Source organism: Myiozetetes cayanensis, unplaced genomic scaffold (assembly GCF_022539395.1).
Source record: "Myiozetetes cayanensis isolate MyiCay16 unplaced genomic scaffold, myiCay2020 scf20-37, whole genome shotgun sequence".
Lineage (NCBI taxonomy): Eukaryota > Metazoa > Chordata > Aves > Passeriformes > Tyrannidae > Myiozetetes > Myiozetetes cayanensis.
The window spans coordinates 15450531-15477033 of record NW_026087412.1 but is presented as its reverse complement, the minus strand read 5'-3'; the positions used below and the strand labels follow the sequence as shown (position 1 = coordinate 15477033).

The window sequence follows — 26503 nt, the reverse complement described above, 5'->3', positions numbered from 1 at the left end:
GCAAGAGATACCCATCAGTGCAAAGCACGGTCTGCCACGTGGAAAAGAGAGCTGGGAAGCAGGAGCTATCCAGAGCTTCCAGAGGGTTACTTTGCAGAAGGAATCTCATCAGAGTGTACAGCTTCCTCAGGAGGGGCAGCAGAGGGGCAGCTCCGATTTCTGCTCCCTGTGACCAGGGACAGCCCCCAGGGAATGGCTGGAGCTGTGTCAGGGCAGGCTCAGGTTGGATCTCAGCGAAAGGTTCTTCCCCCAGAGGGTGGTTGGCACTGAACAGGCTCCCCAGGGCAGTGGGCACAGCCCCAAGGCTGCCAGAGCTCAAAGAGTGTTTGGACAACACTCTCAGGGACAGGGTGGGATAGTTGGGGTGTCCTGGGCAGAACCAGGGGTTGACTCATGACCCACTCCTTGTGGGTCCCTTCCAACTTGGCATATTCTGTGATTCTGTGAAAAGGGCATGAGACAGGGCTGAGCATCAGCCCAGCACAAGCCATCTTTCTACTGCTGCTGGGAGCTCTGCACTGCCCCTCACTTCCAGGCCTGCCTGCCTAAACTCAGCACTAAACACATGGGAAATTTGCTTTCCAAGGGCTTGAAATCCTGCAGGGCTACGTGGCAGGGATTTGGGGCTGAGCCCTCAGTTTTCAACCCAATGCTATCTCTGCAGAATTACCTGTTTTTACTTTAATCACTCTGTAGAATTATCCATTTGATCTGGATTATCATTTGTCTGGAAGTGATGGCACAGGTTGCCCAGAGAAACTGTGGCTGCCCCATCCCTGGAAGTGTTCAAGGCCAGGTTGGATGGGGCTTGGAGCAACCTGGGCTGGTGGAAGGTGTCCCTGCCCATGGCAGGGGATGGAATGGGATGAGCTTCAACTTCCCTTCCAAACCAAACCATTCTCTGATCCTGATTCTAAAACCCAACCAGTGGTTCAACTGGTAAATCCAAAGCCCAGTGAGCAGGAAAACAGAAATATTGGGGACTGCCCCTGCCCCAGCCCAGCTGGGGGTCCCCAGCCAGCTCTGCACATCTGTGGAAACCATAATCTCAGCCACAAACCACAGCCTCAGGGCCGTGCTCGATGGAGCTCTCACCACCGAGCAACACAAGATACAAACCCACAATCCCCCCGGGGCAGCTCAGCGGCTTCGAGTGGCTTTTCAGGGATGGCCTCAAAGCCTCATTCTCGCTAGGAAAACCTCTTCCCATCAGCACAGGCTCAGCCAGAGCCCTGCCAGTGCCACTTTCTGGGCTGGGCAGGAGGTGGGAGCGGGAGCAGGGCCCCAGGGCTGGCAGGGAGCAGCACCCTGAGCACACAGCGAGACACGATGGATTCGCTTCCTACCGCAAACATGGGCTGGATTTCACCTTCCCTGCCTCCTCCATGAGCCTGACAAGGAGAGATGGGGAGACACACACACTCCCTTCCGTGAGTGAAGCCTAAGTGACTGTGGGAACGGCACCGGTGACAAACCCACTCCCGTGCCCACCTCTGCCCACCACAACCCATCTCTCCCCGCAGCGAGAGAAAGGGGTGTTGTGCCCCCCACCCTCCTTAAAAATTGCCTTTCTTTAAAAAAAAAAAAAAATTCCTGGAACAAATGCAAATCCCAATGCAGGGCTGCACAATGGACACTTCAGTCTGCCCAGGGGATAGAGACAGGGCCTTCAATGCCTAAATAAATGCAATTTGCTCGTTAAGAGGGGGCTGGGGAAGGTTAGGCAGAGGGGAGCCCTGGTTATTCACTTCCCCCAATTAACATTCCAGCAGCGCTTCTCTGCTTTCTAGGAACAATAACTTTTTGGGAAGGGGGAGCGATGCCCGTGGGGGTGTTGGATGGTCCTGGAGAAAGGAGACACGTCCGAGGGTGTGAGGGTCCGAGTCTGCGTGTGATGGGAACTGCTAAACAAAACCAAGACTAAAGAAAGATCAACCCTATGCAAAAAGAACCTGCAAAGTAAAACCCTGAACCAAGATTACTTGCCTCGCTGCTGATCTAAATATTTTTCTGTGGCCAAGGCCCCAGAATAGAGATGGCTTGTAAAAGATCTCCACATGCAGGGTAATTAAAAATATTTAGAGCAGGCTTTGAGCTGTGTGTGTTCACACAGTTTTGAGTTTCCTGCAGCCCCACACTGGCTCACAGCAGCCAAGGACCTTGAGCATATGGTTTAAAATAAACCTGAGCCTTGTCCCCTCCACTCTCTGCCGGGGTCTCCATCACCTCCAGCCTGGGTGGGCTGGCCAGGAGGATGGGCAGGGCAGGGAGTTACTGCTGTTCTGTGCCAGCTGGGGATGCAGGAGCCACTTCTCAGTTCCACAGGCTGGGTCTCCTGCAGCATGAACAGAGATGGATCCCACCCTCTGCTCTTTCCCAGGCTTTCAGAGCTCAGGGAATGTTTGGACAATGCTATCAGACACAGGGTGGGATTGTTGGGGTGTCTGTGCAGGGCCAGGAGTTGGACTGGATGATCCTTGTGCATCCCTTCCAGCTCAGGAGATTCTGTAGTTCTGTGATTCTGCCCTGGAACACTCCCAGGCTGCTTTACTGAGGTTTCCCCAGCACTCTGTGACAGTAACTTCCTCACTCATTTCCTTCCCAGGATGAAAAATCAGCCTTTTCTCAGCAAGGTCATTAATTTCCCCAATAAAGTGTTTGCAGCACACTCAGAGCTCCTGGTGGCTCTCCCAGCTCCACTGATGCTCTTCCAAGAGAGGCACGTGGGCTTTGGTCAGACCCACAACCCCACGATGGGGCACACACAGAAAACAAGGAGCACAAACCAAACCCACCTGCAGTGGCACCAGCAGGATGGGAAAGCACCAGAGGGATTCGGGTGCCAAGCACAGCCCATTCCAAACAGCTGCTCCCATGAGGGCTCAAAGCCCAACAACACACAAAGCTGAGCCTGCCACTGTCTCAAGGGCTGCAGGCCTGAAAAGAGCAGGCTCACCCTTGTAAAGCTGAAAGCAACGCTCCAGAACCCAACAGGTCCATCCACACCCCATGGGCACAGGTGCTGGGGCACATCCATCTCACCACACCACAGTCCTGGAGGATTCCCATGAAAATCCAGCCCAAGCAGACAGATGGCTGGAGCTCAGCATTCCCAGACACCACCAAAAGCAAGAAAAGGGTGCCCAAAAGCAGGACCCTGCTTGGACAGACACCCCCAGGGGGAGGACAGACACCCCCAGAGGGAGGACAGACACCACAGACCATGGAGCTCAGTGATGTCATCTCTGGATGCCTGTGGCCACGGGTCCAGGGAAAGAAAACACTTTGATCTGCTGAACATGTCAGAAACTAAAACCAGTTTGGTGTTAAACCAGTGCATGAGCCCCAGGAGGACGTGCCCAGCTGCCAGAGCTCCTGTCACACGGTGCTCAGGGTGCTCAGACCTCCAGCTCAGTGTCCTGTCAGACAGACTCAGAGCAGGCCGTGCCCAAGGCTGCTCCAGGTGAAGGTTTGCAGTTTCTCCACTTGGCCTCTCAGATGACAAAGCAGCTTTGCTGATTTACCAGGCAATGTGTAATCACATCCAACGGCTCTCTGGTGTTGAAGCCACCTCGGGAGGAAGATGGGAGGATGGCAGAAGGGCCTGCACCTACCTGAGAGGATGCCTCCTCACAGGCTCAGTGCAGAAAGGCTGGGAATGCTGTTTCAGGCCACCAGCATTGTCACAGAACCCACGAATGGTTCAGGTTGGAAGAACCACTGGAGGAGTCACCTGGTCCAATCTCCCTGCTCAGGTAGGGTCATCCCAGAGCACATGGCACAGGATTGTGTCCAGGTGGGGGAGACTCCACATCCTCTCCAGGCAGCCTGTTCCAGTGCTCTCCAGAAGTGAGATGAACAAAATGTCACCCTGAAGCATGTGACAAGAGCACACCAGAGCCACAGAGCAGCCAGAGGTCTGGGGGAAAGGCTGGATTCACCTGAATCCCACCAGGGCTCTCCAGCACCCCTCCTGCTTCCTGTCCAAACACTCCCCATGAGGGAAAACAAGCTCAACAGCAGAAAGTCTCCCAGGGAATTGTGTGGTTTGTGTGTTTCTCCTGGAGCATCACAGGGCTTGATCCCAGTGTGAGGGACCTGGTGCCTTTCCACAGCAAGCAAAGGCCCACAGTCAGAACAAGCTCCCTCTCACACCAGGCACTGGGACTCTATTTTCCCTACTTTTTGGGCAGCCAATGCTCCACCCTCCCACCCAAGCAGCCACTGCACATCCTATAGCTCCAGAGCTGATGCCTCAGATGCTCACCAGGGGTACCTGGTGGCCACAAGGACAGTAAATGGTCACCTGAACAAAAACCTGCATGAACCAGCCAAGCTTTGGGCTGGATTTGCTGTTGACTTTCAGGCCTGGAAGAGGAACCCACCCATAAGGACACAGAGGCCAGCTATTGAAAGGGAACGATGCCCCCCTCAGAGGGGAAGAAGCACGAGCCCCTGCCAGCCCAGGTGAACCACAGACCACGTGTGTGGTTCCTCCTCACCATGCAGTGCAGGTGCCAGAGGTGAAGGCAGGAGGAGCTGAACCAAGGCCCAGGTCCAGCACAGCCCTATCAATGTCCCGTGGGCCTTCTTTACATGGAGCTGCTTATCTGGTCTGCTCCAGCAACCAGTTTCCTCCCTCTCTTCCCCAGGAGATAAGAGAGGCCTAGACAAGAGTGTCAAGACCCCAAAACCCCATGGAGAAACTGGGAGCATGTAGGATCTTTCCAGGACCTCACCCACAGATAAACTGGAAGCCCACAGGGTCATTCCAAGACAGCAGTTTCATCCTGCTTTCCTCAAAGTACCCACAAGTGCTGCAACTTATCACAGGGCAGGACATTTCTGCTGGCAGGGAACAGGGAGATCCAGAAGTTGAATGTTGTCATGCTGGCAGTCAGACATCTCAGAAAAACTACTCTCTGCCTTGGAAAGTCACCTCTGAGCTCAGACCGGAGATGCCACTGCAGCAGTTGGAACCAGGAAAAACAGCTTTACATGTGACATGCAAAGCCCTCTAAACAGTCAGTGCAGAGAGAGATAAATCTCCTTTTCTTTCCAGGAGATCAAGACTTGACTATGCAAGTGGGGCACCTCCAAAGGCACCTTCCTCTGTGCTGCAGCCTGGGCTCTCTCTGCCTCTGCCAGTACTCCCTGGCAGAGATAAGGCTCTGCTTGCGGAACCTCACAAACTGGTCATTAAAAAAATGAAACACAAGTGAGATGAACCAAATGCTAATAGGAACCCCCAGGTCAAACCACCTCCCTGTCACCAGGGCCCTCCTCTTGCCAGCACATTCCTGCCACTAATGAGGCCCCATCGCTTCCTCCTCCCTCCTCAAGTTGCTCCTGGTGATGCAAATCCACCGTCTTTGTTTCTATTCTTGGAGTAAAAACAGAACCAAAGCAAATAGCAAAACAGCTCTTAGGTTTCAGGTTCCTTTCTTTTTCCATCCTTCCCAACTGCAACGGGGCTGTTGTTGCTGTCAAAGCGAGGTGACACCCGAGCCCAGACATCAGCTTTCCCACCGGAAATGCTCCGCTTAATCTCCAGCCTCAACATCCCCTTTGAGATCACTGCCAGCTCCTTCCCGGAGCCTCCGCCTCGCTGTGCTCCCTGGGAAGTGTCAGGCATCACCACAAGCCTCTTGGTGAGGGAGAGAACCTGTGGAGACCCTGCCAGGAACCCTGTGTGTGATGGCAGAGAACTCTCCCCATCCCCAGCCTCCACCAGACCTTCTGCCCTCCACTGTCAGCCTTCCCCAAGGAGCTCAACCAGCTCCAGGCTGTGCCCAGACAGACCTCGGGGTGCCAATGTGTTCCCACGTGCCAGGGTGGGCACTGACACACAGAGGGGGAAAGGAGAGAGGTGGCAACACAAGCTGGACACACCAGCTCTCCCCTGCAGTGTCCCGTGAGGCAGCGTGGCAGCTGTCCTAGCACACTGCACTGCCAGGGGAGCTGCTGGAAATCAGTTCTGCCAAGGGAGCTGCAGGTTTTCTGTGGGCCAGAAAAACCTCTGTTCACGTGTGGGTTCTGGTCTGTGACAACATCCCCCAAAGTCACTCCCTCCTCAGCTGAGATATAAGGAAGGTCTAAAGCCATTAAAGAGTGTCCAAAGGAGGGCAACAAAGATGGGGAAGGGCCTTGATTTGAAGCCACATGAGGACACTGAGGGCACTTGGTGTGTTCAGCTGGAGCAGAGGACACTGAGGGGAGACCTCACTGCAGTTCCAACTGCCTGGGCAGGGGCAGAGGAGGGGCAGGACTGAGCTCTGCTCTGGGGGGACCAGGGACAGCCCCCAGGGAATGGCTGGAGCTGTGTCAGGGCAGGCTCAGGTTGGATCTCAGGGAAAGGTTCTTCCCCCAGAGGGTGGTTGGCACTGAACAGGCTCCCCAGGGCAGTGGGCACAGCCCCAAGGCTGCCAGAGCTGCAGGAGAGTTTGGATGATCCTCTGGAGCACAGAGGGTGACTGCTGGGGATGGTTCTGTGCAGGGCTGAGGGTTGGACTCGATGATCCTTGTGGGTCCCTTCCAGCTCGGCCCGTTCTGTGATTTCCAGCAACACCCAGCAGGCAGCAAACCCCACAGGAGGTGTTGGCACCCCAGAACCTGCAGCAGGATGAGCATGCCTGGGGAGCACCAGGGTCATGTCCCACCACTCCCACTGGCCACAGGGTCACCCTAGAAAGTGGATGCAGCAAAAGCCGAGTGCCAGCTGCAGGTGCAGGGAGAGCACAGAGCCCTGACAGCATCACGAATGAGGGACATCAGATGTGCTGACATCGTGACCCCCTGCTGCTTTGGGGAGCTCTGGTAGTTTTCCACAGGCTCCAAGGTGCAAGAACTGGGGAGACTGAGGTACGAGACACCTGGAGAGGGACTCTGGACAAGGCACTAGAGGGGAAGGACAAGGGGGAATGGCTTCCCACTGCCAGAGGGCAGGGTTAAATGGGATATTGGGAAGAAATTCTTCCCTGTGAGGGTGGGGAGGCCCTGGCACAGGTTGCCCAGAGAAGCTGTGGCTGCCCCATCCCTGGAAGTGTCCAAGGCCAGGTTGGATGGGGTCTGGATTCACCTGGTCTAGTGGAAGGTGTTCCTGCCTATGCAAAAAGATGAGCTTTAAGAACCCTTCTAACCTCAACCAGTATGGGATCCCGTGATTCAGAGGCTGAGAACTCGGAGCTCTCCAGTGAGAGCAGGGGTAGGTGCAAGGAACCACTTCCTGCAGGGTGGTGAGAGGAGCTGGAGCAGCCGCTCCGTGCTGGGAGCCCGAGCACGAAGTGCTGTGCTGCAGAGACCTCTTGCAGCACACGAGTGCTACTGCATCTCAGAGCTCCACGTTTTCTAAAGGGAAAAACTGTTTTACAGCCCACTGGTGATTTATCCAGCATCCCAGGCAGGCTGCTCCTGGAGAGGTTTGCAGCAGCCAGCTGATGGCATCCAGCACACACCAAGTGCCACCTCCACACAGCCACGACACTCAAATGCTCCCAGTCCTGCAGCTGGATCCACTTGCCAGATCCTTGAGTCTCTGTGAAGCCACAGAGGGTGTCCCAAAGGGCTTATTCAGGCACAAGCACCTCCCTGTATGAATTTGCTTGCAGGGAAAGTGCTCTGAAGCATTTAAACCTGAGGCTGTTCAAGTACTTCCTTGGCTGGCACACTCCAATGGCTAATGAAAGGCACCTGGGGATTGCAGCATTTGCTCATGAGCCTGGGGCACCTGCCTTCCTCACATCAGGACAACCCAACGAGCTGCAGACTGTGAGTCTGAGTGTAAGAGGACAGACTACAGCAAACAAATTCGCTGTCTGAGACCTGGGAAAGCAAGAGCAAGAGGCTCGAGAGGAAGAGTAAATCTCCAAGGGAGATACAAGGAAGGCCTGCAGGTGGACCAAGAGACCCCACCATCAGCAGAGGATGGGACCTGGTCTGAGCAGTGACCTACACCTGGTCTGAGCAGTTACCAGGCTGGATCCAGGGACCTGCCATCACAAAGCCATTCTTGAGGTTAAACCACAGAAGAAAAGGAAATTAGGATGACAAAACTCACCAGAGTTTGCACTTTGGGATTAACAGGAACAACACTAGAAGGCAGGGCCTGGATGGATACGGAGGCCAGGAAGGGCCTGGGCAGCAGACATGTGGCCACTGTCACCATCACAGCCAGCTGCTGGGAGGGGACAACCAGCCAAAGGAGGAGAAGCTGTACTGGGAGAGGCACCTCCTCACCCCAACCAGAACCTGCTCTGGGCCCTGCCAGCTCAAGCCTTCATGTGCTCAGCAGGATCAAACCATCCAAAAGCGTTCGGTTTTCCACGCAGATGGACCATCGCTGGCTGCAGCCCAAAGCATCCCCAGCCCACCCTGCACCGCCAAGACCCCACCCAGGCTGCAGCTCCCACCTAAAACTCATCTGAGTTTCACACTGTGAGACTCCAGTCCCACTGAGGAGGAGGAACACACCAGCTCATAAAATAGTGTCTCACTCATTTTAAATTACTGGGGTTATTTTCTTCTTTCACACAAACTTCACATACCAAAGGATACACATTTTTGGCAAGTCTCACTTGAAGAAGTAGAGTAAAATTGGAAGTTGGCAAAGGACTCTTCTCTCCTCCTCCTCAGCCCTGCTGCTCTCTGAGCATTTGATGTTCCTTGTGCAGAAACAAAATGTTAATGCATCAGAGGCTAAAAACTTGAGAGAATCATGGAATGGCTTGGGTTGGAAGGGACCCCAAAGCTCATCTCATTCCACCCCTGCCATGGGCAGGGACACCTTCCACCAGCCCAGGGTGCTCCAAGCCACATCCAACCTGGCCTTGGACACTTCCAGGGATGGGGCAGCCACAGCTTCTCTGGGCAACCTGTGCCAGGGCCTCCCCACCCTCACAGGGAAGAATTTCTTCCCAATATCCCATCTAACCCTGCCCTCTGGCAGTGGGAAGCCATTCTCCCTCGTCCTGTCCCTCCATCCCTTGTCCCCAGTCCCTCTCCAGCTCTCCTGGAGCCCCTTTAGGCCCTGCAAGGGGCTCTCAGGTCTCCCTGGAGCCTTCTCTTCTCCAGGTGAACCCCCCAGCTCTCCCAGCCTGGCTCCAGAGCAGAGGGGCTCCACCCTTGGAGCATCTCCGTGGGCTCCTCTGGACTCTCTCCAGCAGCTCCACATCCTTGTGCTGTTGGTTCCCCATATCTGGAGCAGCTCTGCAGGGGGGACTCACCTGAGGGGGCAGAGGGGCAGAATCTCCCCCTCCCCTGCTGCCCACGCTGTGGGATCAGCCCAGGGCATGGGAGGTCTCTGGGTCTCAGCACACACAGCCAGGGCATGTCCAGCCCCTCATCCACCAACACCCCAAGCCTTTCTCCTCAGGGCTGCTGTCGATCCAATCTCTGCCCAGCCTGTACTTGTGATTGCCCTGGCCCCGGTGCAGGGCCCTGCACTTGGATTTGTTGAAGCTGCTGCTTTTGGCTCTGACAGCCCATGGGATGCTCCTGCACCAGCTCCTGGTGCCCCACAACACCCCCAGCCCTGCGCAGCCTGACCCAGGCTCTCCTCCCCGGAGCAAAGCCACCAGAGGGAGCAAACACTGCAGGTTTGCAGGGAGATCATGGTGGGTCTTCATTGTGATTGTTAGATTTTGAATCTAGAGATTATTTCATGGTACTTTGCATAAGTTATTTGGAAAGAACCGCAGCCAGCCTCCATATTTTCTTGGGAAAGCCCTGGAAAATGATACGTAGTTCTCACTAGCACCCACCCTGCAATGGCAGTATTGAAATCAAACCCAAAGCTAAAAAACCCTTCCAGTTTCAAGCTCAGGGTCCCACAGCTCCTGTGTGTTTATTTTAGAGCCCTGTGCTCTCACTCTGCCCAACACTTGACCCACATCACTTACAGCAAACAGGAGAGGCTTCACCCTCCTCCATCCAGTCCATGCTGTTTGTCACAGACACCTGGTCCCAGCTTGGCTTTGCCCAAGTGGGATGTATCACACTGTCCCAAACCCCGACAGAGCCACCCCAGCTTGGAGTGATCCCCAAAAACTGCCCCTCTAATTCCTAATTCTTCTCACAGGGGGCATCACCCTTTGAGTGGGAATGCTTAGAGCAGTCCCACAGCACACTCTCCTTTTCCCAAGCCATCCCTGCTTTACTAGAGGCATCACAAAGCCCCTGTTGGGACGCCACAAGCTGCTGCTGCAAACAAACCCACGTTCACCAAAGAAATGAGCCGGGTAGGTTTTGGTTTGGAGCATCACTGGGCCGGTTCCCTCCCACACTAATTTGCAAATTGGGGTGATTCACAGGGAGTCTCTTCCCTGCTCCCAGGGGAATGAGCTGCTCTCTGGCTCCAACATCACCTTATGTATCAGGATGTTGGGGTTTTTTTAAATACTCAGTGAACAGCAGTCAGAAAATGAGCAAAGTGACAGGGAGGGGCTGGGCCCAGGGAGTGATACACGGAGCTCATCCTTCACTTGCCTTTGCATCCACCTCCTTCAGGCACTCACTGCCATTCTGCTCTGCAGGCTGAGGCAGTGTGCATGTGGATCCAGGGAGACTCACTGCCCTGTTCCACCTCCCCACCAGGCACAGCTGAGCTGCCTCCTGCACAGTCATTCGTTCAGCCCAGAGAAACTGTGGCTGCCCCAGCCCTGGAAGTGTCCAAGGCCAGCTTGGATGGGGCTTGGAGCAACCTGGTCTAGTGGAAGGTGTCCCTGCCCATGGCAGGGGGGTGGAATGAGATAGATTTTAAGGATCCTTCCAACCCAAACCATTCTGGGATTCTATGATTCTATTTTTTTTATTATTATTTCTTTTTGTCACACTGAACTACAGGCAGAGCCAAGCATTTTCTGGCTGTTTGCTGGCACTTTCTGAAAGCAGGTTTATAGAACTGTCAGAATAGAACCCAACAGCAAGGAGAGAGCTGGGATTTCGCTGGTACCAGCAGGGTTACAGCAGGGCTGAGCCCAATTTCACTGTCACCATAAGCATCTTGCCAAAGCCTCCAGCACTGGCTGCATACAGGGGACAACTGGCTGCACCCCAGAGACTTGGGAAGTCCCTGCACACTTAGGAATGAGACCAAACCACTGGGATAAAGCAGAACTGAGTTCTACAAAGTCCTACTAGGTCTCTGGCTCTGCCCAGCTCAGCTGGCACCAAACCCCCAGACTGGGATATTCACATCCCATGGATTGGTGGTGCTCTGGGGTGAGGCGGCTTCTGCATTGACCCGTGTGCTCTCCAATATTACTGCAGCGACCACCAGGAACAGGAGGCATTTCTAGGTTGATCATTATTCACGGGAACAGGAGAACCTGGGCAGGTACATGTCAGCCAGTGCCAGCCCAGCCACTGTGAGTGACTGCAGTGAGCACCAGGTGTGATCAAGTTTCTGCCACACGGTGAGTTCCTCCCCTCGCTGCCTGCCTTGCCCAGGCTCTCCCATCCCAGTTTGCCTTTCCTCTCTCATCATGGCTTTGTAAGGCAGGGATTACCTCTGCTCATCACCTCTGTAGAGCTCCCAAGACAAACAGTGCTCTGAGTGCTTCCTGCGGGGCACAGACATTTCATATCAGAATCGCTGCCTGGAAAAATACCACCCGAAAAATAATGATGATTAAAAAATAAATCAGTGCATGAGAGCACAGAGTCAAGTTAATTAGTGCAGAGTCAGGGAAGCAACACAACCTTGAGTCACCTACTTGAAACCCAGAGGAAGCACAGCAAGAACAAGTGCAGCTGGGGCAGCACCAGGGACGCCACGGCAGTGCCAAGGGTTGATCTCCTCCATCTCCCCTGCACACGCTGGGCAATTCCTCCCTCGTGCACAGGGAGCAGCATGTCATTTGGGAGGAGCAGGGGGGTCAGGACAGAGCCCTCAAATCAAACTGGTGGGACCCCGGGCACTGCTGGCTCCTCCTCTTCCAGAGGCAGCAGGATCTGTGCCATCAGACTCAAAGGTTCATTATAACATCACAAAGTCAGGGGGCAATGCCAGAACAACCGGCCTAGATACAGAGAACTTCCAGTTCCCCAGGGGAAGAGGGAAGAGCCCAGATCCCCTCAGAGCCCTGCTGCAATCTGCACTGACTGTCCCCGCAGCCACCGCAGACAGTGACTCAGCCCTGCTGACCTCCTTTAATGCTCTGTGAGGTTAATGCTGAGTTTAACAGGGTTAATCCTGCCTTTAATGACCAGTTCTCCTGTGAAGACAAGGAGATCAACACAGTCTGTAACTGTCACCCTCCTCCTGCCCCCGGGCAAGGGACACTGCAGAAGGTCCCATCCCTGCTCCTCCTTGCCCGTCTCGGAGCCAGCTGGGCACAAAACCCAAACCAGGCCCTTGGCCATCCCTGAGCGACCCCAGACAACACACCAAGGTCTCAGAGCACAGTCCCAGCCTGGGCATGTCTCCATCACAGCTGGAGTGACTGGGACAGGGCCGGGGATCCGTGTGAGAGACAGATGTCAAAAGCAATCAACCGCTCCTGTGTCCCCAGGGTGGAATTGCTGACAGCACTGCAGGCCTCGGAGGAGTTAAAAGGAAAGGCTTATTAGAAAGAAAAACTCGTCCTGACAATCACAAAAAATTGGAATTCATTTAAAATTCAAATTATGCAAATTCCAGTAATCTGTACGTGCAGATCCATCACACACCAGAGTGGGGACGCAGACACATGTCACCAGCTCCGTGGCTGGAGGAAATCCACCCCCCCACGGTGTTCTGGGGGGGAGGAAGGTGTGCTGGGCTCCGGCAGGCACAGCACAACAGGGCCAGGCAGCATTTGCAGGTGCTCCCTCTGCACCTCAGCAGCCCCAGCAGCACCCAGCACTCCACGGGCAGGGATGCAGGCAGGCCAGACTCCAGTGTTTTCACACGAGCTGTAATAAATTCTCCCTTGGACAAGCTCAGGTGCCCATGACCAGCACAAAGCCTTCATTAGGCAGAGCTTAATGATGTGAGATTTGAGATGTGCCACACGGCACTGCATTCATGTGGGCGATAGCTCTGCCCTGTCTCCATCCACCCTGCCAGCACAGGGTCCCTGCTGCCCACCCAAAGCCTCAGGAGCCTCCCCCCTCACTCAGCAATTCCCAAAATTCAATTTTGGGGAATTTGAAAATGAAGTCGAGCAGCTGCACTCGCATGGCCAAGGAGGCTCAGACTGTCAGCAGGGATAGAGCAAAGGCAGAAATCAACGTTACAGGCTGGGCAAGTACAACAGCCCAGAAAAACTAATCCAGTTTTTAAACATGGACTTTCCTAAAAGGTCCCACATGAGTCAGGGGGAAAAGGCAAATCACACTCTCTCCTGTGTGTGCTCTGCCAGGCATGAAGAGAGTGGATCCCCCTGGCACCAATTCCTCCACCAGCCAGGGCTGGGCAGAGTAGGTGCCAGGCAGGGCCAGGGCGCAACACAAACCCAAGGGAAGCTGCAACACCTCCAGCACGGAGATGGAAGATAACTACCCAGCCTGGGAGGACACAAGAGCCCAAAACTGCTCTAGGAAATAACCTCCCCAGGTTGGTAGGACCTTTACTTTGATCTTACAAACCAGGCTCTAGAGATGTGTGGGGAATGCTGCTCCTGTACTGGCCCAAGCCTCAGGAAAGGTTACCAGCTCACCTTCCTCCACACTTTCTGCTCAGGACTCCTCTGAAGGGCCCTGAGGATGCCCTTGCCAACTAGGACGAGTCTGTTTTTCTCAGCAGGTGTCACAAGGTCAGAGACCATAGCCAAGCCTACAGCACCAACAGCTTTTACCTGTTAGAATGAGCCAGCAGTGATGTAGCAAGGAAATAAAAACCCCACACCCTAAAGAAGTCCTACTCTGTTCCTTGATGAACACTCAGCTCTGGGGATACACCAAGGAAAGCCAAAGGTCCCCAAACCCCGAGGAAGTCGAAGGCCAAATCAAACGGGCCACAGACAGCACAGAGAGGTGCTGGGATGGCATCGAGCGGGCAGGGGCAGGGGCTGCTCCACAGGGCAGGGCAGAACCCACCTCTCTGTAGGCACCAGGACACTGTGCTGAGAGTCCAAGGGCTTCCACACATACAGAAGGGAGGTCATGGGGAACAGGTCCCAGGGAGATACTGAAAAAACATCCCTGCAAGAGGAATGGTCCCCAGTGTCTCAGCGCCCTCCTGTCCCTCCCACTGTGCTGGGTGCACTTGGGGCCACAGATCCAGGCAGACAGACAAAGCAGACATTGCCTTACCCCACAGCAGGGCCTCAGCTTGAACAGCTCCAGCATCTTTCAGCCACTCATCTCCATCCCTGAGCTTTCACCTGCTTCCCGAGCCACGGCAGCAGCTCCCACAGCGATGGTTCACTGGCAGCACCTGGGTCGTGACCAGCTCCCCCAGACTCACCCCCAGAGCACCCACTGCTGCCACCAACACGCTGCGAGGTGCAGCTCTCCTCCCAGGCACAAAAGCAGCATTACACCCAATGATCCATCCAAGCACAAGCAGGCAGGGAGAGCCCCCAGACTCACACTGTCCTGCAGCGACGCAGCCCAGGCACACCAAGAGCAGCCCCGGGGGAGGACCGGCCCCTCCTCTGGGTTAGAGGAACGTCAGCGATTTTGGGGGTCTCAGATGTGTCTGAGCAAAGCCTGGGGAAGGACAAGCCCCACTGCCTCAGCCTCAGCACCTCGGGGTGCACAGGCACTCACTCCCTACTCTGCTCCCATTGTGCCGACGCTCTCACCCATTGCCAATCAACACCGAGTGCTTTTCACCACAGAGACACCCGAGCCCTCATTACATCCCCGAGCCCGTAACGAGGCAGGACAAGGCCATATGAACCCTGGGATCGGGTGTCTCTGGGAAAGAGAAGAGGCAAAGCTCATTAAACATTGATCAGAGGCTCCTGCAGCTGCGGTGCAGCCCTGCCGTGTCCCGGCTATCCGGCCACCAGGATGCTCCAAAGGGCCAGGAAGGGCTGAGCTGCCCCAGGGACTCAGTGCTGCCTCACTGTTGCCCCAGCCCCCCATTGTTGGCCCAACAAACCTTTGGGAAGATGCAGTTCCTCATGTACGTGAGGCTGAGCACAGGAAAACTTGTTTCCTACTTTCAGCCTTGTTCCACGCTTTGGACAGCCCAGGGAGCAGGGATCGGTGCCCAGGGACCAGGCCCTTTGTCCCACACATCACCTGGCTGAGCACCAGCCAGCCCTGAGCCAGCGACAGCCCCCTGAGATCGGGGAGCCAGGAACCCCCCCAGCTGAGGGGCTCTGCCACGGGGTGGGCAAACTCGAGCTGCCACTGCCATCTGCTCCCCGAGGCTGGAGCAGCCTCTCTGCCTCTTGTTCTGGGAACGCTGGCCATCAAACCAGCTCTCAACACGTGGGTGTTTTTGGGAAGCTCTGTGTATGCAGGTGGGGCGGGGCAGACCCGCCGGTACTCACGAATTGCCGCCGCAGCTTGGTCTTGACGCGCTCGGCCTTGGTCTCTGCCGGGTGCACGGCATAGCTGAGGGCTCCCAGGTGGTTGTCCACGGACAGGCTCTTCCTCATGTAGAAGGAGCGGGTGCGGAAGTAGCTGAACGGGGCGTCCTCCACTGCCGTGCCCAGCTGGGGGTCCCGGGGGGGGTCCGTGCAGTCGTCCTCCAGCCGCCAGGCCTCCCCTGGGGAGCACAAGGACATGCCACCCCATCAGATCCGCAGCCCAGGGCGTGTCCTACCCTCCAGAGCACCTCTGGGGATGCCCAGTGGGCATCCCACCCCACACCCACGTGCCCTCGGGCACAGATGCTGTGGAATTCACTCCCCAGGAAGGGGTCAGAGGGCACGTCCCTGCTGCAAACCCCTGAGTATCCCCTGCCCTGGGCAACAGCCCCTGCTCCCAACCTGCCCAGCCCCACCCACAGCCCCCAACACCTTCCTGGCAGGAATCAGTCAGATATAGTGAGAATCATGGAATGGTTTGCATTGGAATGGACCTTAAAGCTCATCCCATTTCACCCCCTGACATGGGCAGGGACACCTTCCAGTAGTCCAGGTTGCTCCAAGCCCTGCTCAACCTGGTCTTGGAATCTTGCTTTGTGAACTTGAAAAATGAGGCACCACAAATGTTACAAATTACAAAAGGATTTGCTGCCATCTCCTCCTGCAGAAAAAAAACCCTTTATGGCACAGCCAGGAGCAAATCAACAGCCACATGAAGGACAGAAGCCAGACCTCCTGTCTCCACCAGCCCATCACCAGCAGCTCTGCAGGGCTGAGAGCCTGGGGACAAACCTCACTGACACTGTGACAGCGGTGGCAGTGGCAGAGGACAGTCAGCATCACGCAAGGCTGGTGCTCCCAGGGCAGGACTGACCACATTTTCATTGCAACAAAAGAGAAAAACAACCGAACAACAGGAAATGTCTCCAGAATATCACCGCTCCACACTCTTCCCTTCAGCTAGGATGCCGCCTGCTTTTGTTGCCGAGCTCTTCTTCACATCTGGAGCTTGCCCTTAAGCCAAAATCACTGCTCAAGCCATGACAAACAAACAATAAAAGCCTCTTGTTCAATTCTTGGAAAAATGAGCAATTTTTAGCCCAAAAGTGCATCTCACAGGGTTGCCTTCAGAGGCTCTGCCCCTCCTGCAGCCTCTGCCCAAGGCAAGTGTCTCACGATTAAAATTCCAGCACCTCTGAGCACAAACCAGGTGACCCCACTACTCCAGGGCTGAGGAGCAAAACACTTCCCAGAGTTTAAAGCAGATGATGGCCCTAAGGTAAAACCCAGCCACAGTCCAGTCCAGCCAGGAAAGCTGTGGGGTTTCCATGGAACATGATGGGACTCAGCCTTGACTACAAGCCACCAGAGGAGCAACCACCTACTCACACTGACAGAGGGTAGGGTAAGATGGGATATGAGGATTAAATTCTTCCCTGTGAGGGTGGGCAGGCCCTGGCACAGGTTGCCCAGAGAAGCTGTGGCTGCCCCATCCCTGGAAGTGTCCAAGGCCAGCTTGGACGAGACTTGGAGCAACCTGGGCTAGTGGAAGGTGTCCCTGCCCACGGCAGGGGGTGGGATGAGGTGAGCTTTATGGTCCCTTCCAACCCAAACTATTCTGTGCTTCCATGAAAGAGGCAACCCAGAGCACAGCACTCCGAGCACTGTGACGGTTTTTTTCCTCCCCTACTTTCAATTTAATAAGCTGCTGCTGCTCCTCTCCAAATGTCACCTCACACAACACAGGAACTGCTGTTTGAAAGCTGTGATTATTCAACGAACAAACACGTCAATCGGAGGCAGATCCAGACTGGGAGGCAGAGACAGCCTCACTCCAGGAACACAGCAGGAAACGGGAGGAGACCCACCCACCACGCAGGGAAATCACACACGGAGGGAGGAACCAGCCCCAGAGCCCCTCACCTGCAATGGCCCCGACACTGCCTGTGCCACCCTCTGTCCCCAAGACTCCCTCCCAGCCCACGGGGCACCCCTGCTCTGCCACCCTGGGCAAGGCAGTCCAAGGCTGTGCTGGACACGGGAGAGGACACCCTCTCCTCTGTGCAGGACACCTCTCCTGAGGATGAGGACTTGGGTTTCAAGCCTCATCTGGGTCACATCAGATCTCACCGATCCTCGTTTCCCAAGGATTTTGCTGCTCTTGGTCTCTTCTCTCTCCAAGGAGCTACAGGAGCTGCATCCTCCAGCACAGTCCAGGAGCTGCTCCCCGGCCTCCCCGAGGGGTGATCCTCACCACACTGTGGTCCCTCCTCCCTGAGCATGGGGAGCCACTGCAGGAGAGAGCCTTGTCTACCCCAAAAGGCTTTTCTGTGTGCTGAAGGGGCTTCTTCCGGATTGCTGCCAAACAAGTAAATCAATGATCAAGCCCAGAACTGTCAGAAGGGAAAGATCAAGAAGTCATAGAATCACAGAATGGTTTGGGTTGGAAGGGATCTTAAAGCTCATCTTGTTCCATCCCTCTTGCCATAGGCAGGGATGCCACTCACTAGATCAGGTTGTTTAGGGTCCCATCCAGACTGGAGAGGAAATTCCAGGGACAGGAGAAAGCCCACGACCTGGAGGCCAACCATCCTCATGCTCCTCTGCCCTGGAGCTGCTCACCCCTCTGGTACCCAGAGCTGTACCCTCAACATGAGCACCTCTGAAAGGTCTTCTAAACATCCTCTTGGGCTTGACAGCAATGATTCCTGCAAAACCTTCCTTCCCTCTGAATTTAAGTGGTGGGGAGGACACACATCCAAGGATGAAGGGGGCAGCAAGGACAGAGATCTGGTGCCTCTCCAGTATCTCCTTTGAGCATGGACAGGATGATCCCTGCAAGCTTTAGGAAAAGTAGTTCCAGGATCCTGGTCTAAGCTCAAATCCAGCTGCTTCCTTTTGGCTTCTTTCCTTTCCTCCCATGGGCATAATTCCCAATAAGCTCACACCAACCTTGCTATCAGTTCACTTCTTCCCAGCTCCACAGCGGGGCACGGAGCCAGTTCCTGAAGAGCTCTGCATGTTCCCTGACGAGGGAAGGGGGAGGCAGGGAAGAGCTCCAGAGTGGTCTGCTCCTTCCAGGTGCAAGAGGAGGGAATTGCAAGGGATCAGGAATGTAAACCACATGCAGCAACCTCCCTGGGCAGGCTGCAGGTGAGGGCTGCAGGTGAGAGCTCCAGGCAGCCAAAAGCTGAGAAGCCCCTGCCTGCTGTAGGAGGAATAGAGAGCAACAGAGAGTCTTTCTCAGTCTCACACCTAAAACTTCCCAGGGGAAAAAGGGATGAGAAGCGAAAGGCAGCTCATTTCTCTGTGCCACAAGCATGTGTGAAATCTCTTGGCACGCTGCAGTGTGACACCCAAGGGATAATCACTGGGACAAGGCAGGCACTGCCCCTGTTCAGTCAAGCCCCATTTGTGTTTGTCTTCCCCTTGCTGTATCCCAAGCTTGTGGCCATAAGGATTTGGGGTTAATCCAGGAGCACTGCTCTGGGCAAGGGGGTGAAGGATATAGGATGGAGAAGGAGAACTTGGTGTCCCAGCTGACCACATCACTTTTGTGGGTTACCTGAAGAGGAAAATCAAAACCAGACCAACAGGACACCCTCAGTCCCTCAATGAAAAGGAAGGTTGTATTTGAGAGGAGAGGATCTGGCAGGTTCAGCAGCCACAGGTTCAGCTCTTCTGTCCATCCTTGGGGGCCCCAATTCCCCACCAGGCACCTTGGTACCCTCACAAGGACCTGCAGAGAAGGTCAATCTCCTGTGCCCTCCCATGGAGTGACAGGGCACACCCCTCCTCCAGCACTGACACACTGGAACCATGAGACACAAAGGAAAAGGTTGAGGAACATGTTTTGATGGTCAGATGAGGATGTCAGACCTCATCCACTTCTCACACCCGGCTTGGTGACTCCTCTGCTCATGGCCCCCAAAAGAGCAGCAAGCCAGAGTGCAGTTTCCGTGCCAAGGAGTGGTGAACCCTCCAGGAAGATGAGCTTATCACCTCTCCCGTGGACAGCCCTGCTCCTGCCAAGCCTCATGTCCCTGTGGATGAGCCTCTTCCTGAGCTCATTTTGGCCATGTCCCCCTGTCTCGAATGGGGAGCGATGGCACCTGCTCAAAGCAAATTCACCGGTTCTTTAAGAACAGGTACTTATCAGGGAATCATGGAATGTTTTGACTTGGAAAGGACCTTAAAGACCATCTCATCCCACCCCCTGCCATGGGCAGGGACACCTTCCACCAGATCAGGTTGCTCCAAGCCTTGTCCAGCCTGGCCTTGAACACTTCCAAGGGATGGGGCAGCCACAGCTTCTCTGGGCAACCTGTGCCATTTCCTCTCTCTCCTGATATGCTGCAGCCCAGCTCTAACTCACAGATCCCTGTGGCAATCCTGCCTTCCTTTCCATCATCCTGGGGTTTGTTAACTTGCCCCGTGCTGCCCCACTCCTGTCCTGCTGCCCAGATGTCCCATCCTGCAGCACCATCCCTTCTTTTTCTCCTCTGTGACAGCATCCTGGTTAGCCTTCATGAGCAGTTAATTAGCAGCTCCTAATTGAGCCAGAAAAAGAACACGGGAGGATTTGGATAGAAAACAACTCCTCATTCATTCATCCAAGGCTCTGGCTGTGCAGGGAGCCTTCCAATCTACAAGGGTTTTCCTACACCTCCTCCTCCTTTGGCATCCTTGGCACCTTCCAAGGCACCATCCTTGGCCATGAGTGAAGCGAGATCCTGAAGCCTCGTTACGTGAACTCAGGGCTCCTCCTCACTCCTGCTCTGCAGGGAGGGCCAAGCACGGGGTTTGCTCTAGGACGGCTGTTCCAGGGAGTAGGAGCCCCCCACAGGAGAGGAGGGTTTTGCAGCACAAGCTGACAAGTTTGCAGTGGGTCTGACTCACTCTGGGACATCATCCCATGGTCTTACACCAGCCTCCCACTCCCTCTCTCCCTCCCCCTCCAGCACAGCTCCCTGGAATGACCAGCACACCAGCCAGGGACCGGCAGAGGGGTGCTGTGGATGCCCCTTCTGGTGGATGCTACACAACCTTTCCCACAGGTATTCTTCCCATTCCAAGACCCACTCCAGCAATTTGAGGGGCTGAAAGAAAAACCGTGGGTCCCACCCACAGCAGAGCAGTGGCTCGGGTGCTGCAGGACACCCAGGGGCTCCACCAGGACAAGCACAGCAGGATGGGCTCAGCAACATCCCAGACCTGCTCTGTGCCCAACTTCTGGGAGAATCAGTAGCACCAGGAAACAAAATGCAGCCTGAAAAGCATTAAAATTAATCCATGGTTTGGACAGCTGCTCTGCTGGGTAACACAGGGATCCGACTGTGAGCGGGTTAGACTTAAAAAAACATAAAAATAAAAAAATCCAAGGGTGCTGTTTGAAGGGAGCTGTTTTATAAGGATTTTATTCAGCGCCGGATTGTCAGCCCTGGCTTGCAGGCCTTATCGTTGTTTCAGTGCTAATAATCCCATTTCCCATTATTTTTATAGTCCCAGCGTGATCCTGCTGGCACCAAAAGCACTGAAACACTTTGGCCACCAGTGGTTTTGCCAATAAACTCGCTCAGAGCAGCTGGTCCAACCGTATTAGTATTTCATCAGGATCAGCATGAGAGTAGAAGAACACGATAAAAACCCTCAGAGCTGACCTGAGGGCCAACACGCACTGCCAGGCTGGGGAGCATTTGCAAACCTCCAAAGCCAGGACTGTGGGAAGAGCACAGTGAGACGCTCCTGCCGCTGCTCCTGCCGGAGACCATCCATGAGTGCCCTGAAGCCACTTCATGGCACAGAAAAGAGGCACTTGGGCCTGTTGCAGAGGCCAAGGAGCTCCTGAGAGAGCAGCTCACCCAGGCACGTGTGGCCAGGAGAGGCAGCTCACCCAGAGGCAGAGAGATCCAAGCACCACCCCCCGGCAGAAGGCTCCAAGCATCACCACCTTGGGTGCCTTTCAACATCCAACTCTTCTTTTTCATCAGCATAATATGAAGGATGGGGAGGTTTAAGTACCAAGATCAAAGAAAAGCCCAAGCAGGGGCAAAAAACCCCAAAAGTTCATCAAGAAGGGCTGATTTTGGAGCAGGATAAACCCCAGCCAGGCTGGAGCTGGATTTGTTTTTTGTGCCCCTGGAGAAGCAGGGAAGGTTTGTTTGCTGGGGTTTTGCAGTGGAAAGGGGCAGAGGCTCATCCCGGTGCCGCAGAACTCACCGGCTGAAGGGACCGTGCAGCCCTTCTGGTGGTCAGAGGGCGAGCACTTCTTGTAGGGCTTCTGCTCCGGCATCTCCTCCCTGTAGGCCGTGGAGTCGAGGAGGGGGAGCCTGCTCAGCACCGGGGACTGGGGGATGCTGGGCAGCGTCCGGGACTTGCCCAGGAGCGGCCGCTGCAGCTTTCTGTCCAGAGACCTGAGGGGAGAGCACACAGGGCACAGCCCTTCAGCAGCTGGGATGGCAGAGCACACAGGGCACTGCCCTTCAGCAGCTGGGATGGCAGAGCACACAGGGCACAGCCCTTCAGCAGCTGGGATGGGAGAGCACACAGGGCACAGCCCTTCAGCAGCTGGGATGGCAGAGCACACAGGGCACTGCCCTTCAGCAGCTGGGATGGGGCTTCACAGGACCCTTCCAGGACACACACGCTGCCTGCTGAGCAGCACCATCCCATGCCCAGTGCTAACCCATGTCCACAAGTGCCACATCTACACCTTTTTTAAACGCTTCCAGGGATGGTGAGTCCACCACTGCCCTGGGCAGCCTGTTCTGACAGCTCACCACCCTTTAAGGGAAGACATTTTCCCAATATTCCATCAAAACTTCCCTGGCACATCTTGAGGCTGTTCCCTCTCCTCCTGTCCCTGTTCCCTGGGAGCAGAGCCCAAACCCCCCCGGCTCCCCCCTCCTGTCAGGGAGTTGCAGAGCCAGAAGGTCCCCCCTGAGCCTCCTTTTCTCCAGGCTGAGCACCCCCAGCTCCCTCAGCTGCTCCTGCTGCTCCAGCCCCTTCCCAGCTCCGTTCCCTTCCCTGCACACGCTCCAGCCCCTCAGTGTCTCTCTTGTCGAGGGGCCCAGAACTGCCCCCAGGGCTGGAGGTGCCCCAGCAGTGCCAGCACAGGGGTGGGCACTGCCCTGGGCCTGTGGCCACACCATGGCTGGGACAGCCCAGGGGCCTTTGGCCTCCTTGCCCACCTGGGCACACCTGGCTCATGTTGAGCACCACACTGCTGTTGGGACAGCCCTCTCCTTTGGCCACTGTAATGAGGATTTGCATCTTAAGCTGCAAGGCACAAGCAGCATTGACAGCACACAAAGCATTATAGAACCCACCCCACCTCAAAACTTACAGGTAACCTGAATTAAGCAAAAAAAGAAACCAGCAGGTTCAAGACTGAAGGGATACAAATTGCCTTTAAGACAGTAAAACCCCAGTGAGAATCATCCAAGACACCAGAAAGGTATTTGTGGTAGAAACCAGGTCACTCCAGGGTCCCAGGATCGGGCCTCTGGGGAAGGTCCAGAGTTCAACAGCAGGGACTGCAGAGGTCACAAAGGTGCCATGGAACACACAGAAACACAAATTCAAGGTCTCTGTGGGGTCAAAACTCACTTGAGGTTGATGATGGAGTCTCCAAATCTGCAGGGGTGACCAGGACACACATCCATGTGCTGGCAGTGTGGTCATGTGTCACCACCTCCTCCAAAACCCCAGAGTGAGCCAAGCCCTGCACTGGGGGAGGGTACCCCTTCTCCTGCTTCACCCCAGAGCCTCCCCCGAGGGATGGACCTCAGGTGCCCTCCTCAGGTCTGACCCTGGCCCAGGTCATGCTGCAAGGACCCCATAAATGTGATAAAAAGGAGCAGAGCCCAGAACTGCCGTGGGGTGAGGAGGTGTGTGAGAATTGCCCTGCACTGAGGGTACAGGCTAGGGTCACCCCAAGGCTGTCCCCTGTCCCCTGCTGTCACAGAACCCACAGCTGAGCCCAAATGAGCCCCCCAGCACACCCCAAGGGGGCTGTTCCCAAATCACAGAACCACAGAATGGTTTGGGTTGGAAGGGGCCTTAGAGATCATCTCACTCCAACCCCCTGCCATGGGCAAATCTCACGCTGAATGGTGCAGATCCTTCAAATTTCCATCTGAAATTCAATTCTTTGATGGTTTATGCTCATTTGTTCTTGTGCCAATATTAACCTTTAGCTTAAATAATTATCCCCCCTCTCTGGTGTTTGCTCCCATGATTAATTTCCATTATAATGAAGTCCCAGCCCCTTTCTGCCTGCATTTTTCAAGGCTGATTAAGGCAAGCTCTTTCAGTCTCCTCTCACAAAATGAGCTTTCATTCCCCATGGATGTTTCCACACCACTCACCACCCTCCCTCTATCTTGGACTCAGCATCCTCCACCTCCCTTGGGGTATTACAGACTCCCAGGATGGTTTGGACTGGGAGGGACCTTAAAGCTCATCCAGTTCCCCCTTTGCCACAGGCATTGACACCTTCCACTAGCCCAGGTTGCTCCAAACCCCATCCAACCTGGCCTTGGACACTTCCAGGGATCCAGGGGCAGCCACAGCTTCTCTGGGCACCCTGTGCCAGGGCCTCCCCACCCTCACAGCCAACAATTCCTTCCCCATATCCCATCTAACCCTGCCCTCTGGCAGTGGGAAGCCATTCCCTGTGTGCTGTCCCTCCATGCCTTGTCTCCAGTCCCTCTCCAGCTCTCCTGGAGCCTCTTTAGGCCCTGGCAGGGGCTCTCAGGTCTCCCTGGAGCCTTCTCTTCTCCAGGTGAACCCCCCCCAGCTCTCCCAGCCTGGCTCTAGCCTTGTGATCATGCACAGCTGAGCTCCCAGTGCAGACTGCAGGGCAGCCCCTCTCTCTCCCTGCGTGTTCCAGCACTAAATTTCATCCTAATTCACTCTCCAGTGCTGCAGGTCAGGCAGGCACAGTGTGTGGTGCCAGAGCTCCCGACCCTCAGTGCCCGCCTGTCACTGTGCTGTTTTTCACTCCTGTTGCAGACTGGCAGCAGCTCCCACCAGTGTTGGTGTGTGATGTCACCCAGAGGTGAGCAGTGACACCTCTGAGGGCAGGAGCCACCCTCAGCCACAGCACCCACTGCCAGCCCTGAACGTGTCCCCTGAGCAGGGATGGGGAGCACATTTCAGCCTCAGGATCAGAATTTTGTTAATCACAGTCTCTCCTAATTGCCAGGTGAAGCTGCACAGAGAGCTCTGGGAATGGGACAGGGACAGCACTGCCCCAGTCCTGGAGAGGCACTGCCACAGCTGTGCCAGGTGCTCAGCACCATCCTACCCACCCCAAGCCCCACACTTCACTGGGATCAGCATGGAAATGAGCTGCACCAGGAGATGCAAAGCCAGAATTAGCATCCTGAGCCGTTTCTATTCCAGCAGAACATTTGTACCTCTCATTGTAACACATTTCACTGGCACAAGGCAACGGGAATGGAGCTTAACACGTTGCTGTGCTGCATAAACGAGTTCAAAACATTCCTTTTTTCTTGCATGCAAATCCCAGGATACCTGTGTACAGCTCCATCACCTGCAGAACCTCATGAACATTTTAGTGCTCCATCCTTTTGTGCCCACAGGGCCACTCACACGAGTCACACAGCGGGGAAAACAGAAGAATTCGCTCTGTTAGAGGAGCGATTTTAAGTTGTATATCTGCAGGCAGTGATTTATTTTATCAGGAAAAGCAAAACAACCAGAAAGCTGCTTAGATCTGAAATCTGAACTCGAATTCCCAAACACACTCAGGCTTTGTGAATCTACCACCCTGTGTGTTGTGACTGAGCCCGTTCCACACAGCCCCTTGCTCATCACAACCTCCCCAGTGGGATGGGGAGGAGGATCAGAAAAAAGGTAAAACCCATAGCTTGAGATAAGAACAGTTTAATAATTGAAATACAGTAAAATTTAATTACTATAAGAGTAACTGTAATGAAAATGGAGATAAGAAAAGAGCGAGAGGATTAAAATCCCAGAGAGACAAGTGATGACAGCACAGCCCCTCACCACCCAAAAAGCCCAGCCAACCTCCCCAGTTTCTGTACTGGACATGATGTTCCATGATCTGGAATATCCCTCTGGCCAGTTTGGATCAGCTGTTCTGGCCATCATCCCTCCCTGTTCTTGTCACCTCCTCGCTGGCAGAGCATGGGAAATGGAAAATCCTTGACTTAGAGTGAGCACCTCCCAGCAACAACTGGACCATCAGTGTGTCACCAACACTGTTCTCATCCTGAATTCCAAGCACAGCCCTGGACCAGCTTCTGGGAACAAAATTAACCCTATCCCAGACAAAACCTGGACCCTGTGCACAGCTCCAGCAGCAACTGTCAGCAGGACCTGATCCCACTGGGAAGTCACATTGTGTCTACATCTGCTTCCCAAGCAGGCTCCCCAGCTGAGTGCTCTCAAGGATGCCACATCCCATTAGGAGAGATCCCTGTTGGAGTGTAAAGCTCGATTAGAAGAGCCATAATCAACACCGCTACAGCCTATATTTAGCTGCTGTTCAGCATTTGGGTAGGGAGGAGAGCACATAATCAAGTCATGACAAGGGTGGAAAAATCCTTCTGTCTGCGTGTGAGAGCTCAGGCAGCAGCCCAGTGACAGCTCCATCACTTCCCAGTCCACAGCCAGAGAGGGGAATGTGGGACCATCACCAGGGCCAGACCCCTGTCACCAGCCCTGGGGACAGCCACAGGTCACCCTCAAGCCAGGGAGAAGCTCCTCTCCTGGAGTCCTCTGAGGATCTTTACCCCCCAAGTTTTCAGGGCTCATCAGCTCTGCTGCCTCCAAGGTTGCAGGTCTCCCCAGGAGGAGGATGCAGGATTCAAACCCAGGCACAAATCTCACCCTCCTCTTCCCCCATCCTAAAGATCTCCTTATCCCTAACTAGGCAGCCAGCACCGCTTCCCCAGGCTCTGCTGAAAGCACCCAGGCTGCCACAAAGAGCCACTGGGCCAAAAAAAAAGGTGGAAAGAAAACAGAACACATCTCCAGAGCTGTGGTGT

The 26503-nt window shown here is 54.9% G+C and overlaps 1 protein-coding gene across 2 annotated transcripts in view; it reads right to left on the bottom strand.

Annotated features, from left to right (window-relative positions):
- LOC126641184 (ankyrin repeat and fibronectin type-III domain-containing protein 1-like) overlaps window positions 1-26503 on the bottom strand; it is a 185859-nt gene that overhangs the window by 144620 nt on the left and 14736 nt on the right. The window contains exons 2-3 of one of the 2 annotated variants that reach the window (XM_050317609.1): window positions 21684-21877; window positions 15426-15643 (exon numbers count right to left, since the gene is read on the bottom strand). In XM_050317609.1, the coding sequence (XP_050173566.1) occupies window positions 15426-15643; window positions 21684-21756 (291 nt within the window). In that variant the 5' untranslated portion in view covers window positions 21757-21877. Of the gene's footprint in view, window positions 1-15425; window positions 15644-21683; window positions 21878-26503 lie in introns of those variants that run through there. The other variant, XM_050317610.1, reaches the window with a different exon arrangement.